The sequence below is a fragment of the Oryza sativa genome, chromosome 1 (genome assembly GCF_034140825.1).
Source record: "Oryza sativa Japonica Group chromosome 1, ASM3414082v1".
Classification (NCBI taxonomy): domain Eukaryota; kingdom Viridiplantae; phylum Streptophyta; class Magnoliopsida; order Poales; family Poaceae; genus Oryza; species Oryza sativa.
The window spans coordinates 4036997-4053548 of NC_089035.1; the positions used below are offsets into that span (position 1 = coordinate 4036997).

The following is a 16552-nucleotide window of genomic DNA, read 5'->3' on the forward strand; positions in this document are numbered from 1 at the left end:
GTTGTAACCGTCCTGATCTTTCAGCTTCACTCAGCGCCGTTGATAAACCGTCTGCCACAAAGAGGAACAAATAGGGCGACAGGGGATCACCCTGTCGGAGGCCTCTGGTCGGTTTGAAGGATTCAAGCATAGATCCGTTGAAGCGAACAGCATAGCTAACAGAGGTAACACATGTCATCAATAGCTGAACCCATTGAGAACAAAAACCAACCTTAAGAAGAGCTCCCTCTAGGTATCTCCAATCCACCCTATCATACGCCTTTGTAAGGTCCAACTTGTAAGCACAGAATTGAGACTCAACCGATTTACACCGATTGATGGCATGGAAGCACTCAAAAGCTATGAGAGCATTGTCAGTGAACATCTGGCCGGGAATGAAGGCGCTTTGCGCTGGCACGATAACATCCTGAAGTAACGGCCGCATCCTATTCACCAAACACTTAGCAATCACCTTGTAAATCACATTACAAAGGCTTATTGGTCTGTAATCTTTCAAATCCTTTGGCTCTTTCTTTTTCGGAATTAACACAATGGCAGTGTCATTTACACCTTGTGGCATTCTTCTCTGTTCAAAGAACAGCTTAACAGCCGCAATAATGTCCCGTTTCAATACATCCCAATTCTTCTGAAAGAACCTTGCCGGAAAACCATCTGGCCCCGGCGCTTTTAACGGACCCATCTGGAACAAAGCATTTGAAATTTCGTCATCAGAGAATTCTTTACAAAGCAGCTTATTCATCTCCGACGTGACTCTGGGCTGTACCAAATCAAGTAATGGTTCTGGCTCGACAGAAGGGTCATTAGTGTAAAGCTCTTTGAAGAAATTTGATGTCATATCTTCCATCTCCTCCCTCTTATCACACCAGGTTCCATCACTTCTCTGCAGCCTATTAATCTTGTTTTTCTTGTGGCGCCAAGCCGCTTTCCTATGAAAAAAGGATGTGTTTCGGTCACCTTCCTTCAACCAAGAGATTCTTGATCTCTGCAGCCATTGCATTTCCTCCCTATACAAGAGTATCCAGCTTCCTGGATATATCGAGATAGTCTTGATCACTAGCACACCTGCCTGCCATCTGAAGCTCTGCCAATCGATTCCTTGTTTCTTTAATATCTTTGCTAACTTAACCAAATTTATCACGGCTCCAAGTCTGCAGTGCTCCCATCACAGACTTTAAGCGGCTTGCCACTGAGCCTAAGTCTGATATATGTCCCTGTAGTTGCCAAGCAGATTTAATCTCATCTGTCAGATGCTCATCCCTCTCCCACATAATTTCATACCGCAGACACCGATCCCCTTTCTTGATGCGATCCACTCGGGAGGCTTGGAGAAGAATAGGACTGTGATCAGAACTGGACACAGTAAGGTGAATCACTTCTGCAGCAGGAAAGAGAGAAGACCAACTCTGGCTTGCTACTGCACGATCCAGTCGAACTCGCACATTATTCCTTCCTTTTTGCTTGTTATCAAAAGTCCAGGGGGCACCCGTGAAACCTAAATCAAACACATCGCAGTGCGACAAGACTTCCCGGAAATCCATAATCTGCTTCTCCCTTCTCTTGTGGTCAGAAAAATGCTCAAACTGCCACATAGCTTCATTAAAGTCGCCCACTAAGCACCATGGAGCAGTAGAATTTGATTTGATGCGACGAAGAAGAGTCCACATGTTATGCCTTTCGCTAGCTTTGGGCTCACCATACACAAAGGTGCATCGCCATTGCACAGGGCAGCTTTCGTCCTTAATGAGCACATCAATATATCTGAAGTTGTAGGATAGAAGATCCACTTGTACTGTGTCATCCCAAAAGAGGGCTAGTCCATCCCCCCCCTCCCCGTTCCTTCTCCAGGCACTGCTACACAATTCCGCAGCCCCAATCTCTATTTTAAGCCACACACTCTTTCTATATTTTGATGTGTTTCAGACAAAAAAACCAGCTTGGGCTTGTGTGTTTGCACTAGGCAAACAAGATCTTGAACTGTCCGAGGCCTCCCTGATCCTCGGCAGTTCTAGCTTAAAATATTCATTGCTCCTGACGGGCTTCCTTTGGAATGCCCGTCAGGTGGATCGACTTTGCTGTCTATAGAGACAAACTCTTACTCCTCTTACTATCACCTCCAACTAGAACATCAAACGAAGGTCCATCATATCCTGGGCCAAGGAGAGATTTATCCATACTCCTCTTTCCTAGCACAGGTTTTACCCCATCATCGATATTTTCCTTATGTCCCTCACCAAGTTCCTCATCTCTAAGCTGGTTTATAAGAGAGATATCTTCATGGATCGTTGATAGGGGTGGAACATGTTCGTCCACCTCCTCACGGCCATTCCCAGCACCTTCATCAAGCTGTTCGTACTGATTGATTGAATCTTTGCTAGACACCCAAGTCTCCCCTGCAGTCTCACTCCTTATTTGTCCCTCCTTAGCTTGCTGTGAAGCTGCGTGGAAGGTAGGCTGATCTTCTTGAGTTTTCCCCATATGCTCCCACTGTTCAGCTAGCTTCCTGACCTCACCATCCTCCCTGGATTTTCCTGGGTTCCTAGCATTTAAACCCTTCAACTCTTCCTGCACCGTAGGGATCTCTGCCTCTATCTCATCCCGGTTAGCAAAATTTTCCTTTACTGGAGCATTTTCCTCTGGCGAGTTCTTCTTCCTATCTTCCTTGCCTGATGGGCCATCTTTATTTTGGCTTCCCGCAGGAGCTGGCTTGGACTGGTTCTCACCTGGGAACCATAGATTTCTCTTCGCGTTGTTGTCAACTTTACCAGGCAGAGCCCAGCTACGATGTTCAAACTGCTTATAAGGTGACGCCCTGAGATTAAGGCCAAACCTCACCGTTTGCTTATCCGAGGGTAAATCACATTCCCTCTCCATGTGACCAATGTGGCCACAGTAAAAGCAAAACCGAGGGATCCTCTCATACTTGACATCATACCTCTGAACCACCGAAGATGACTCCTTGTCTTTCAGTTTCAGCCAACACGTCAGTGGTTTATCCACAGGGTGCTCCGCCCGAACTCTCATAAAATCATCCCATGCTCTTCCCTGATCATCCACCGCCACCTTACGAACCTCACCCAGCCTTGCACCAATCAATTTACCCATTGTTTCAGTCATCATAGACAGGGGTAGATCGTAAATTCTCACCCAAACTGGTAGCGAGTTCAGTTTCACATCCGAAGGTCTAGACTTGCCATCATACTCCGTGATCAGGAAAGCATCCCCTTGATAGATCCAAGGACCGCCTCCAGTCGCAAACCTGAAATCCCCTGCAGATTGGAATTCCAGTAGAAATCGGTTATCATGCAGGCGTTTGTACTCCATGCCTTGTCTCAAGCCCCATGCCTTTTGCATGGCTTCAAACAGTCCCTTTGCGCTGAAAGTCCTCCTTGAGAAGAACTTCCCAATGGCCACATACTGTGTATCAATATGCTTTTTAGCCTCATCAAAGTCTACCACAATTGCATCTTCATCGTCTTCCTCCTCCGAAGCCCCGCCCAGATCTTCAATCGGTTCCTCATCGGTTGTTGCACCACCTTCATCACGATGACGATCGCGCGGATCTTCATGGGATGCCATATTGCCAAGAACCAATTTGATCTATATGCTGGACTTCCCCGACTGCAGACGACGCAGCAGACACCAAAGCGAATCGATCTACACCGAGGTCAAGACCAAACCCTAAGTTCTTGTATAAAGGATTGCACCAGAGACCTAGATTGACCCGGCCTAGACTGCAGGTTAAACAACACCCGATTCAATCTGGAAAGCTCCAGGAATCGGACAGACAAATTCAACTCCCGTGGACTCTAGCATCGCCTGGCGTGACGACCCCCCTCTTCATATATTTGACGTGATGAGACAACTTCGATGTGTTAATTATTTGTTACTACTAGTAGTATAGTATATGTATACCTGCATCCTGCCTGCCAGATACGTCCAATAACTGAGCAAGTACGTTCATATATAAGTATATGTTGTTTAAAAAGAAAAAGTACGTAGCACTACCTCCGTCTCATGTGTAGTAGGTTTTTGTGTCTAACATTTGACCGTACGTCTTATTTAAAAAATTTATGAAAAAATTTAGAAAACAATTAGTCACACATAAAGTATTATTTATGTTTTATTATCTAATAATAATAAAAATACTAATCATAAAAGAATTTCAAATAAAGCGGACGGTCAAACGCTAAACATAAACATAAACAGAAAAAACTACGGTCTTTTCGGTCTCGATGTTGATCTTCCTCAGCCCACCCCAAGTTGCATATACGTATATACCCTCTCCTTTTTTAAATAGATGATATCCTTAAATTTGGTGTACCACTTGTCAGATTTTAAAATTGATGCATACATGCAAAAGTACTTCTTTAATAACGAAAACAAGTCATAAAAAATAATATCTTTATATTTTTTTTCAATAAAATGAGTGATCAAACAATATATTAAAGTCAATAACATCATCTATTGAAAACGAAGATAGTACATATAGTATACTATAAGTATATACGACACACACTAGCTGCATGTGTAATCCATCGTCGCCCAATCGATCAGAATCAACGTGTATACATAGGTAGCTAGGAATGGTATGAATCGACCATTGCAATTATTGAGCTACTATTTCTTCCGCTTCAAAATAAATTAATTTAGGAATCTAACCAACGGGGCCAAACCATGATATACCATCCTACTATTATTATTTTTGTTCTAAAATATTACTGAGGATTTGATTTATCCTACAACAACGAATAAAGATATATTTATTTTTATCTAGATTTGTTATTTTAATATGGATTAAATTTTATTCTAGATAGCAACGAAGAAAAGTACTACAAACGATATGAATAACTCGACGATCGATTGAGATAGCTAGCTTAGCTGCACATATTGACCCATGACCGTTACGTACATTGACCGGCCGGTTTCTGGTTATAGCTTGGCTTAAACCATAGCCGTACGTCAGAAGAGTCAGGGCGCATGCAGGCGATTGATCATGTCGCCTTCCGACACGCACGCATGCACAGCCCATGGATCCAACCAAGGCACGCCACGTGTCCCAGCAACAGTCGCGTCACCCCTAGCTAAGCTACACTCAAGCTCAGCTATAGCTACTCACTCCACTGGCTGATCGCTCTCTCAATCTCACTTCTGTACTCCCTCCATCTAAAAAAATTAATCTAAAAAATTTAATCCAGTGTAAATCTGGACACATATAACTCTATTATAGATGTGAATCTGGATACACACTTAGAATTAGGTGTTTTTTTGAAACGAAAGGAGTACGCAAGATATACGTATGTATATAGAGAGAACAAACCAAATATATTTGTATATACATTAGCAGCAGATCAAGCTGCCTCCACCACTGTACGTATGTATATGTATACACACTGGTGGAGACAGCTCGACCATTACCATTTACGAACTGCCATTAACATATGTAAAATTTGATCGATTCGTTGCTTCTTTCTTTATTACAAACTGTCATCAATATATAAAAAAATTGATCGATCATCGTGAAACGCTATTGGTGGTTTGGGCTTAAGAAAACAGTATGCTGCACACGGCACGGATGAATGATGCTGGGAATACCTTCCTATACGTCCGGACACGAATGTCTAGCTATAGCTAGTAGCTGCATATATATTCCTCTCGAGAAGTAGAAGATATAAGGATGTGTTTGGATAATGGAAAATAGGGGGTGGGATTGGGATTGGAAAATGAATAAAGGGTTAGGATTAAATGGAAGAGGGAGAATGAATGGTTAGTATTTAAAGATGGGTGGGAAATCATTTCCCTTTCCCATTTGCCAAACACTCACTAAGAGCAAGTATAATAGTGAGCTATAAGCCTACTATAAGCTTAGATGGAGGAGAGAGGTAGCGAAAAATTAAGAATGTTGGCTCTCATGCAAGAGCTAGCTTATCACTAGCTCTAAGACAAATGCATTAAATATATAAGTGAGAGATAGAGAGATGAGAAGAAAATTATAGTCAATCTTATAGCTAATCTATTATATATGTTGGCTTTAAGATGAGCTAATAATAGAAAGTGTGCTCTATTATTATCTTGCTCTAAAGGGAAAAAAAAAGGAAGGAAAGATGGTAGTAATAAAAAGCTGGGACGAGTGGATCGATCCATGCATGTGTTGTTGCGTACCTGCGATGCAGGTAGAAGATGCTCCTACTGCCCCCCTTTTGAAGGTGTTAGATCTTCAATCCATCAATCAATCCCGTTTCTTCTCCATCTCTCATCGCCACGCACCATCGATCGATCACCAAATGGTTAGTACTCAGTACAGTACTCCTCATACCTTTCCTTTTCCTTTTCTTTTTTTTTTCTTTCTTTCTTGTTAGTAGTAGTTGCTGCTCTAGCTAGGTTGTTGTTTTGCAGTCCTCGGAGGCAGCAGCAGCAGAGGCCAGGGGACGCAGAATCTGCTATAGCTAGCTGCTGCTGCTGCTGCTACTTCCAAAAGAGTACCCCCATGGAGGGACGCCGGTTGCAGCAGTCAAAAGGCTTGCAGGTGTCGACCTCCCATTGGCTCACCGTGGCTGCTGCAAAATGCTCGCCGAATATTGCACTGCTGCCGCACCAGCCACTACGTACGCAGTATAACGATCAAGCCAATCAAGGAGCACTTGCCTGTTTGATAGAGCTCCCGCTCCAACTCTATCCAACCAAACAGTTTCAGCTCAAACAGGCTAAAATAATCTGAAAAAAATTAGAATGAGGCGAGGTTTCGGCTGTTCCACAGCTTCACTTTAGCTCCGAGTTAGATCTAGTTGTTGGAGATCTGCCAAACAGGCTTGCAACAGGTAGCTTAGCTATACACTTGTCTCCTTTTTTCTGCTGGTCTCTGATCTCTGCTAGCTCCAGCATCTCCCGTGACCGGGAGGAATTCATCGTGACGACAGAGAGAAGAGACGCGTGCAGTTCTGAAGAAACGAAATGGATTGATGCATGCATAGTAGTTGCAGTACACATTTGAGCGCTATAGCTGGCCAGAGAATTAATGGTGGTGTACGTCGTGCTCCCTATAGCTCGCTTCTCGCTCGTCGTCGTCTCATCTTCTCTGGAAGTTGAGGTACTTGATGGCCAGGGCGAAGACGACGGCGAAGAGCACGCAGAAGCCGGCGACCATGCCGGCGACGACGCCGAGGAAGTCGTGGCGGAAGCCGAAGTGGTCCCGGAGGAAGTCGACGGCGGTGGTGGTGGTGATGCCGTCGGCGAGCAGCAGCGGCTGATCCAGGTCGCCGAACTGGGAGGTTAGCAGGCCGTACAGGGTCCATGACACCGGGTTGGCCCAGTAATACCACCTCCACCACGCAGGAATCCTCTGCATTATGTTTAAGCCCATTAATCATTAGCCACTTTAATCACGTCCTAATTTAAACAAACCATTATTGCTTCCCAATTGCTAAAGTGGTTCTAGTACATGACAAGTGGTCACTGTAGGACAAAAAAAGTTACTGGTGGGTTTGGTGAAATTATTAGGGGCACTGGTATATCAGGGCACTCATGCTCCATTATAGTACAATGTTAATAGAAACTAAAAACTACTATGCAACATAGCAGCATTTTAGATGATGTGCTAAGGAATTATAAAGAAAAAAGAGTGTCTCGGATGAGACATTGCATATATATTCAAACCAGGAAAATAGATATCTCCTCTAAGAATTTCTGATGAAATTTGCGAAGGGAGATAATTCATTTTTGGCCCCAGTAATAAATAATATGCATTGGAAACACTATTTCCATAGCTATATATGTTAATGTGACAAAAAAAAATAAAGATATGGATAATGTGCACTGGAAGTGGCCTTATGGATTGGAAACACTATTTCCATAGCTATATATGCTAATGTGACAAAAAAAATAAAGATATGGATAATGTGCACTGGAATATGGATTATGGGGAAAACAGATCATGGGTCCAGTACAATTAGAGGACGTTAGGTGCAAATTATGCATGGGGTTCCTGTTCCTTCCGTACCTTTCTTGGGATCATGAACCCACAGAAGAGATTCCACAGCGTGTAGAATGGAGCAGCAATAATAGGCGCAACAGTGTGGTTGGGAGTGATCGCCGTTGTCATCATGCCATAGAAAGTGAAGTACAGCAAGGTGAAGTACATGAAGAACAGGTACCACAAGAACTTCACTGCTGTCCACTCGAACGAGCCCAAGCTGTAGAAAATCGTGCCGTAGATAAGTGACTGCACAAGAATGTAAGGGAACTCCACTGTAACCTGCATGCCGAAGAACAGTTCGATTGTTAGCCTTATTATGGTACTACTACGAGCATCAAAACATGATGAGATGACAGGAGTTTTTGACAGGGAAAATTACCAGGGAGAATGCAAAAGGCAGTGCCGAGTACATCCCAGCTGCCCTCTCTCTGTACGAGACAAATCTTTCGATGGAAATCACAGGTTGAACAGAGGTGGCGTTAGTGATTCCTATGAAGAGTACTGCTGCGTACATGGCACCCATGGCATTGAATATGTCATGTTGGGTCTCCCTGTCAAACAAAGCCACATGTTCGCTATAAGGCCAGCCAAGTACAGGAAGAAAAGTGGAGACAGAATCATCAGTGGACATACCTTCGAGACCCAAATTTCCAGCAGATTGTCCCGAACATCAAGGAAATGATGACGGTGTAGAAGAATCGGACCGCAGTGTATTGAGGATTTCTCCAGTACGACAGGTTCTGCTTCCATAAGCAAGCAGCATATTGAGCAAAGAATGGTTGGGAATACTTGGTGGCAAAAGTAAGTTCTTTTGATTCTCTTCTTGGTCTGCTCAGGATATCAACCATTTCTTGGGTCTGCCTGGAATGCCATAACATAAACATGTTTAAGGAAAAAGAGACCAAGATTTATAGAGGTGAAAAGGGTCGTTGTGTTTACTGAAATAATTTTGACTGCCGGTAGTATTCAGCAAAATCCACTCCAAGAATTTGCTCCATTTGAGTACTTGTGACTTCCAACATCCATGCAGCAGGATTATAGCCATCCCTGATTTTAGGAACTCCTGGAATTGCCTGTTTACAAACTTGAAAGTGTAAGGACAGTTTTTTCGCGAACGCAAAGTGTAAGGACAGAGAAACTTGTATAAGCTATCATCACTGAGGAAACACATTGTGCAGATTGTACCTCAAAAAACTCGACCAGATTGCGTGATTTCGAGCCCAAGGGACCAGCATATATAAGTTGCCCCCCACGCTTCATGAACAAAAGCTGACCAGCATATGAATGAGTTAGGAAAGGGTGCTGGTTAAATGTTAGTACATACTTGTATAAGAAAATTTCGCGGTTTCCCTAAGTAGCACAATGAAAGTTCAACAGATCAAGTGTAAAAGGGACTAGTTTCTGTTCACATCCATCATTGATAAGAAAACTGATTAACATCAAATTATGAACGATTATTAAAATCTGTACTGTTGCTTCGAAAAAATATCAAAATCTGTGCTCAACTTGTTAATATGTCACGAAAAGGATAGCTCAAAATAATGACTTTTGAACTATTGCTTGTCATGCATGCATAAATTGACTACTAGGTTTTGTAAAGAAATTAACCTCATCAAATGACTCGAATATGTCGATGCTTGGCTGATGGATGGTGCACACAATTGTCCGTCCTGTATTAACAATATTCCGTACGGTTCTCATCACAATAGCTGCTGACCTAGCATCCAATCCTGATGTAGGTTCATCCATGAACACGATTGAAGGATTTGCCACAAGCTCCACAGCTATCGTCAACCTCTTGCGTTGTTCAGTTGACAGACCATTCACTCCTGGTAGGCCAACAAGAGCACCACTTAATGCATTTAGCTCAACAAGTTCCATCACCTCTTCAACAAAAACCTATGAAATGAACCATCAGGGATCAGAATGACAAAAATAGTGATGTCTTGTACAATAAACATAGCACTGCAGCCCAGCCAAGACTTTACCCTTCGAGTGTTCACATCAACATGAGAAGGCAATCGGAGGCATGCAGAGTACAGCAATGACTCAATTACAGTCAAGCAAGGTGAATGCACATCATTTTGTTCACAATAACCAGAGATCCTAGTGAAAGTCTCTTGGTTTTTAGGATACCCAGATATAGTGATGCTTCCTTCTATTAGTCCTCCAGTTTTCCGGCCAGCTAAAACATCCATGAGGGTGGTTTTGCCAGCTCCACTTACTCCAACAAGTGCTGTTAGTATCCCTGGCCTAAATGCTCCAGTGACATCAATAAGCAACTGTAGGCGGTCTTCTACTATACCTTGACTTTTCAATTCCTGCTAGGCAAAACTTGATTATGAATCAATATACATAGATTTTTAAAAGAAATTTCAGCCATATAAACCGGCCTCCCCCTGACATACCGCTGGTACATCAACGTAGTAGTTGATGTTCTTAAAGCACATAGAAAGGGGTTGAAATGGTAACACCATGCCCTTCTGGTCCTTGAGATTATGCCCTGGAACACAGTTAATATGAAGACTTAGTAAAAGGGTAAAAATGAATTGTGATGTAAGTACAGGGATTCATTATCTAGCATTACCATTCAATGAAGCTGAGTGCAGGTAAGATCTTAGCTCTAGGGCTAATTTGCCATTCTTCCTCCTAGGAGCCCTATGCTGAATATCATCTTTGGACACAACAGCTTGTATATTCCCAATAGCTGTGAAGGAGCACCAGTTGTGAGAATGAGAAACTATTTTGATTGCAGTTCTAAGTTGTCTGGGTCCATGAAGTTAGCACAAACTTACGGTTGAGAAGAGTCAAGAACAATGTGAATAAGAAGTTCAAAACAATTGCATAACCAAACAATGCTCCAACCCCAATCCAGAACCAGTATTTCTCCTTGAATAATCCATATCCAGTGAGTATTGCCTCCCCTAATGTGATGTTCTGGTTTGCAAATTGCTGCCATTTTTCAAAGCTACAGTTAGTATAGAAGCAAATATTCCTATATAAGGCTAATAAAAGTTTTTCTGAATAAAAAAATATCTCGTTAGGTTCATACAAAGAAATTTAATATAATTTTAAGCAATTACGATGTTCCATATTATGCAAGTATTTTTCATACACCAAACTAAGCTAACAGATTGCTGCCACAATGTGCCTTTGCTACCAACCTCAAGAAGGGGTTTAAATCAGGTATTACCTGGCTCCAAGAATGGCCAAGGAATTCATTTACGGAAATAGCATTTTGTGCATACATCATAGGAGATATCCAATAACCCCAAATCCACCAGGCTGGTATGCTCTCTGTTAGATATTCAAGAACAGGTAGCAGCATGTCAGATGTAAGATCTTGAAAGATGCTCTCAAGTCTCAAGTGCTAATACTGAGTCGACTCAAGAAGCTTAACCTTTGGTTATAATGAATCCTCCAAGGATCATAACAACCAACAAAGCAAACGATCCAAAGGTGTTAGCGACTATCATGTTCCGACCCAAAGATGCCATGACCCGGAAAAGAGCCAAAGATGTTTGGTGTAGAAAAAAGAGCAAGAGAAATTGTCCAAGACATCTGCAGATGATAAATTAAGATCAATCTTCAGATAGGGAAAAAAATCTCTGAACATCGGACCAGAGAGCAAATGAACAGAACTTAACAATTACCTTGTAAATTGGGGATCATAGCCGACCACATAATATGTTACTAGTACCCACATTCCTGATTCAATAAGCGAGGTTGGAATGCTCAAGAGCCAAGACGGAAGTGTGTAAGCCCATGGAGGGTAGAAGTGCAAATCCCTGTGCTTGTAAAGAATTGGAAGCTTCGTGACCAAGAGTGAGACTTCAGTAAAGCCATTAAATAGAATCATCACTATTGCAAAATAGAGGGCTCCAAGATAAATAATCCCATCATCAACTGAGTCACGGTGCATTGTTGATCGGAAAAACACTGTCATTGTGATGAGGGCAACAAGTAAAAGCTGCAACATAAAGATTATGTTAAAAAAAACCCTCAAATGATTGAAAATAAAACTTAGGTGAAGTTTAACTGAAAACAGAAGAGTGCCATTAGGAAATTTGAAGTCAACACAAGTTAATCTTGACCAATCATAGTTTAAAATGAAGGTTTTGGACATGTGAAAAATGATATAGCCAAGATCTATCTTTTTGACTATGGAAACTCCACAACGAGATCCTTTTGTGACTTGACGGATTATATGCCATCCAGTCAAGTTTACAGCAATCCAGTAAAAACACCAAGATGTAAAAGTACATGTTGACCAAACTTGTGAGTTGTGACCAAGATTCTGAGCATGATGTCACAATAACATAAACACACTAGGATGATTTTCACGCACCACGTAGGGAAAACTTACTAGGCTATAACATTTTATGCACGCTAAGATAACTCTCGTGTGCCAAGTAGGGAAAAATTGCAAGCATTTGTGACAACTGCACATTGATCATTGCAGTGTGCTAAACTTTTAAAGCAGTGAAATTGTAAAATGAGTTAACAGGGCATTTACAGTCTTAGTTTTTTTTATTCTTAGCAAGGTTTAGCGACTTTATTATACGTGTGCTTTATATTTTAACTGGTAGACAATGTTACATTTCCTTGTGACAGTATTTATTTGAGACATCAAACTGCTACTCTGCTGGATGCATCTCGAAATTGAAAATACCTGAATGAATTTGAAGACATAGATGAACGAATTCCTTTTCATCAGCAGATGCTGCCATTGAAAGTTGGACTTTAGAAGCTCAAGCCTCCTTACACCATAATTTGATGTTGAAAGAGCTGCGGGATGATTGCGATGTCTATTGTATGGAACTGCTAACTCATCGTGCAGCCTCTTGCCAATAACAAATGTTTTAAAGGCTTCAGCAAATTTTGATACAGAGACATACTGGTAAGGATAATCATAGTGGCACCAATATTGTTGCTGGTCTTTCTTGGACAAAACCTGCAACACAGAAAATGTAAATAACTATATGCAAGAACAGTCCAGTTAACATAATATCACAAACACAGATTACAACTGCATACTTCTTGCAAGAAGTCAGCGACGTTTTTTCTTTCAGGACATCTGAATCCCATACCGGCAAAAAAATCAACAGCATATTCACGTGGTCCCTGATATACAATTTGCCCTTCAGATATGAGGATGACATCGTCAAATAGTTCGTAAGTTTCTGGAGCTGGTTGCAACAAGGATATGATTGTAGTGCCGTCAAGAGCATGAGTAGAATGCCTTAAATACTTGATAATCTGATATGTGGTTGCACTGTCAAGTCCAGTAGATATCTCATCCATGAACAGCACACGAGCAGAACCAACTAACAGCTCACCTGCAAGAGCAACATATATGAGCACAGCTGCAAACCAGAATAAGCATGCAATCCATACAACTTGCAATTGCCCAATTTCTTCAACCATCAGCACCAATAATATGAAGGAGATTAAATTATCATGCAACAACCTGTTGTCAGGCGCTTCTTTTGTCCCCCAGAGATTCCTTTGATCATTTCATCACCAACAATTGTGTCCGCACAAATGTCCAGCCCTAAAATCTTGGCTAGATAAAAATTAGCAATTCAGAAATCTTGCCAGAACCAAATGATTCAAAGGTAGATCATGTTGATGCTGTAAAAATGATAAGCCAAAATAACATTGTAGGGAAAATTGAAAATTGTCTTGAATGGATGGGAATTAAGTGAGCCATTTGGTTAAACAGCTTGATGAAAATATTGAGTAAATTTCACAAAACCCTAGGTTTTATAGGACATGCGTAACCCAAACCCCATGTATTGCAATTTGTCTCAAGGAACCCCATGCATAATAATTGTAAAAAATAGTATGTGATATATACATATTAGCCGCACTTCCAACACATGTCAATTATCGAAAGTATAAACCATTTTGTGTTTATGTAACTGGTTAATCTGTCATTAACAGTGAGCACTGTGTTTGTGTTGAGTTTGTGCAATCATGGAGAGCGAGAGTGAGGAAGAAGAATGTACATTTTGTGCCCATTATATATGTGAATATAACTAAAAATACCATATATTATTATGCAAATGAATATTTTATAAAAATCTGGGGTTCCTTGAAACATTTTGCCCCCAAAACATGGGGGTTTTCGTTATGCATCGTGAAATTTGCTCGAAAATATTTGTGCAGTTCACTCAAAGAAGCAAACACTTGAGACTCCAAAGTAGATAATAATAGCAGCTGAAAGGGATACACCATATACCTTCATTATATATTCTGCGACAAGGCTTGTCTGCTTCCCCTCAAGAGCCAATGCCTGAAAAATTAAGTACAAACAGTGTCATGAGACAATCACCAACAAAACAGGTAGTGTGTGTCCAAATAAAGCTGGATGTGATCTACCTTCATGAACACATCAAGGTCCTCATCGGGTTTTATACCTTCATTCTTTTCTCTCCTCAAGAGTTCAACGAGCATATCTACATATTGATTAACGTCAAAGCGCAAACTACCAAGGAGGTAAGGAACAACACCAAGGACATTGTGGTGAAATGACCTACCATACTTTATTCCAACACCCTGACAGCGCCCAGCAAACTCTAAGGTTTCTCTGACCGTCATCTCTGAGGCATGCCAGTCTTGCTGACTGACATAAGCAGATGTTCTCTGGGGCACAAATTCATTCAGATGATGGCCGTTGTAAGTGATATTTCCAGACACCTGCAATCCATTGGGTGTTGGTAGTCAGTAAAAATGTATAGTCCTGAATAATGCCGCATGGTTAAAAGGCTTCTTGCACTGATCAGAATAAGCACAGGCCTATAGCACTGAAGTAGTATTTATTTTTCGATAGTATTTCTGAAATGAGAAGGATGAGCGTTTGACCAGAAAACCATTTTCATGCTATTTGAGACACTAGTACTCTTGTCAGCAGGTGATAGATGCAGAGTTGGTTGATTGTATACATATAGAAGAGATTTGCTCATCATCTTTGAGCGGCGAGAATCGAAGAAAAGAAGACGGATTGATGTGATAAGGCACACCTTTAGTCCAGGGCCAAGCCGTCCGGCAAGGGCTAAAAGCAAGGTTGTCTTTCCTGAACTTGGAGGGCCCAATAGCAGTGTCATTCTGCAGCAAGAACCAAGTGTCAAATTTTACAAGGTCGTACAATTTGATCCAGCAGGAAACAAAAAATGTTCTGCACGTGGTGTACCTTGATGGACGAATGATCCCACTAACATTATCCAATATCGGCAACTTCACTCTTCCCCCTCGATAGATCCTCAAATGCCTCAGAAATGCCTTTCAGAAAAATAAAAACAGCAAATAAGCACATCTAGAGCTCATTTGTGAACCCACTATTTACAGCTTTTTACACAGCAATTTTACCCAGAGTAAAAAAAAAAACTAATGTGGTTAAAAATCATGCTACTGTTCAAAACAGCTAGTAGATCATTGCTGCAGAGCTGAGACAAAGGAGGGGAAATTCCAGTGGTGGATTGGTCCAACCTCTGTCATGTTGCAAATGAAGTTTGGGATGGTTGGCAGCGCCCTGCTCCCGACATGCACGTATGCGTCCACTGTCAGATCCTCGTACCTCACTTCGATCTTGGGGAACTCTATCTGCACTCTGCAACCAACAAAAATAAAAAAAAATGGAGAGCAGCACAGATGCTTCAGATCAGCCCATGAGCAAGTTTACCAACACTACAAGCATACAAACAAAATTCTACACCAAAATCCAAACCAACCAGAGGAGACGAGCGATTTACAGATCCTACAAGCCGTAGCTGAAATTGTTTCGTAAAATTACAGCAAATTTTTTTGTAAAATCACTGCGTTCCAAATGTAGCCTTCCCCGCATGATCTAGGCATTTCATCAGAACGATAGCTTTAGAGTAGGATCTGAACTAGCAAGCGAACAAAACGCAAGACTGGCATGTGGGGCCCATGTGTCAGCCGCTCCCGGCCGCAAAGCTTCCCTGCGTTTTTGGAAACCGAGTACTTCGCCCACAGAAGAACGCGGCGAGCAAAGCGCTTCTAGAAGCTTCCCCCGGTGTGCGTGCGTACCAGTTGGGCCCCACATGTCAGTGTCGAGTGTTGCGCTTCTAGAAGCTTCCACGCGAGCAGAGAGGCAGGGGGAGAGAGAGAGAGAGCAGTGTGGTACTGACGCGTCGAAGCGGGAGCGGATGCGGCGGAAGAAGTCCTCAACGTCGCCGGAGTCGGCGAGGAGGCGATCGACGAGGGCGGTGCGGTCGCCGGGGGAGAGGCCCGCGACGTCGACCTCGCAGAGCGCGTCGTCGCCCTGGACCCGGTCCTCCCCCGGCGCGGGCGACCTGAGCAGGCCCCTCCTCGCGCGCGCCACCGTCGGCAGCCGCTGCAGCGCCGCCCACCGCAGCGCCTCCTGCTCGTCCTCCTCCTCCCTCCACGACCCCGACCTCGCGAACGCCGCCTCCGCCGCCCACATCTCCGCCTCCTCCTCCTCCCCGCAGCAGCAGGTGGTGGTGGTGGTGGTTGCAGCGGAGGAGCGGAGGTGGTGGGGGATTTATGGAGGTTGTACTGTGAAGCTGGCCATGGCCGCAGTGGCAATTGAGGCTGGCT

General features: G+C 42.7%; 1 protein-coding gene across 1 annotated transcript; it reads right to left on the reverse strand.

Moving 5' to 3' along the window:
• Positions 1-6707: 6707 nt before the first annotated feature.
• LOC4323865 (ABC transporter G family member 31-like) lies at positions 6708-16552 on the reverse strand. The gene is made up of 24 exons (XM_015769654.3): positions 16123-16552; positions 15461-15581; positions 15165-15253; positions 14995-15079; positions 14512-14671; positions 14354-14430; positions 14214-14267; positions 13440-13530; positions 13007-13308; positions 12642-12923; positions 11623-11939; positions 11370-11530; positions 11163-11266; positions 10765-10921; positions 10557-10676; positions 10378-10472; positions 9958-10290; positions 9578-9868; positions 9155-9238; positions 8909-9042; positions 8603-8830; positions 8349-8520; positions 7994-8248; positions 6708-7336 (listed from the first exon to the last, which is right to left on the reverse strand). Exons 1-24 carry the CDS (start codon positions 16416-16418, stop codon positions 7064-7066), a joined length of 4281 nt encoding a protein of 1426 aa, XP_015625140.1. The 5' UTR covers positions 16419-16552; the 3' UTR covers positions 6708-7063.

Coding starts and splice junctions, on each gene's coding strand:
- LOC4323865 (XM_015769654.3), bottom strand. CDS start 16,418: ATGTGGGCGGCGGAGGCGGCGTTCGCGAGGTCGGGGTCGTGGAGGGAG. Junction 10,677..10,764: donor GTTCTTGACTCTTCTCAACC/GTAAGTTTGTGC, acceptor GCTCCTTCACAG/CTATTGGGAATATACAAGCT. Junction 9,869..9,957: donor TTGATGTGAACACTCGAAGG/GTAAAGTCTTGG, acceptor TTCATTTCATAG/GTTTTTGTTGAAGAGGTGAT.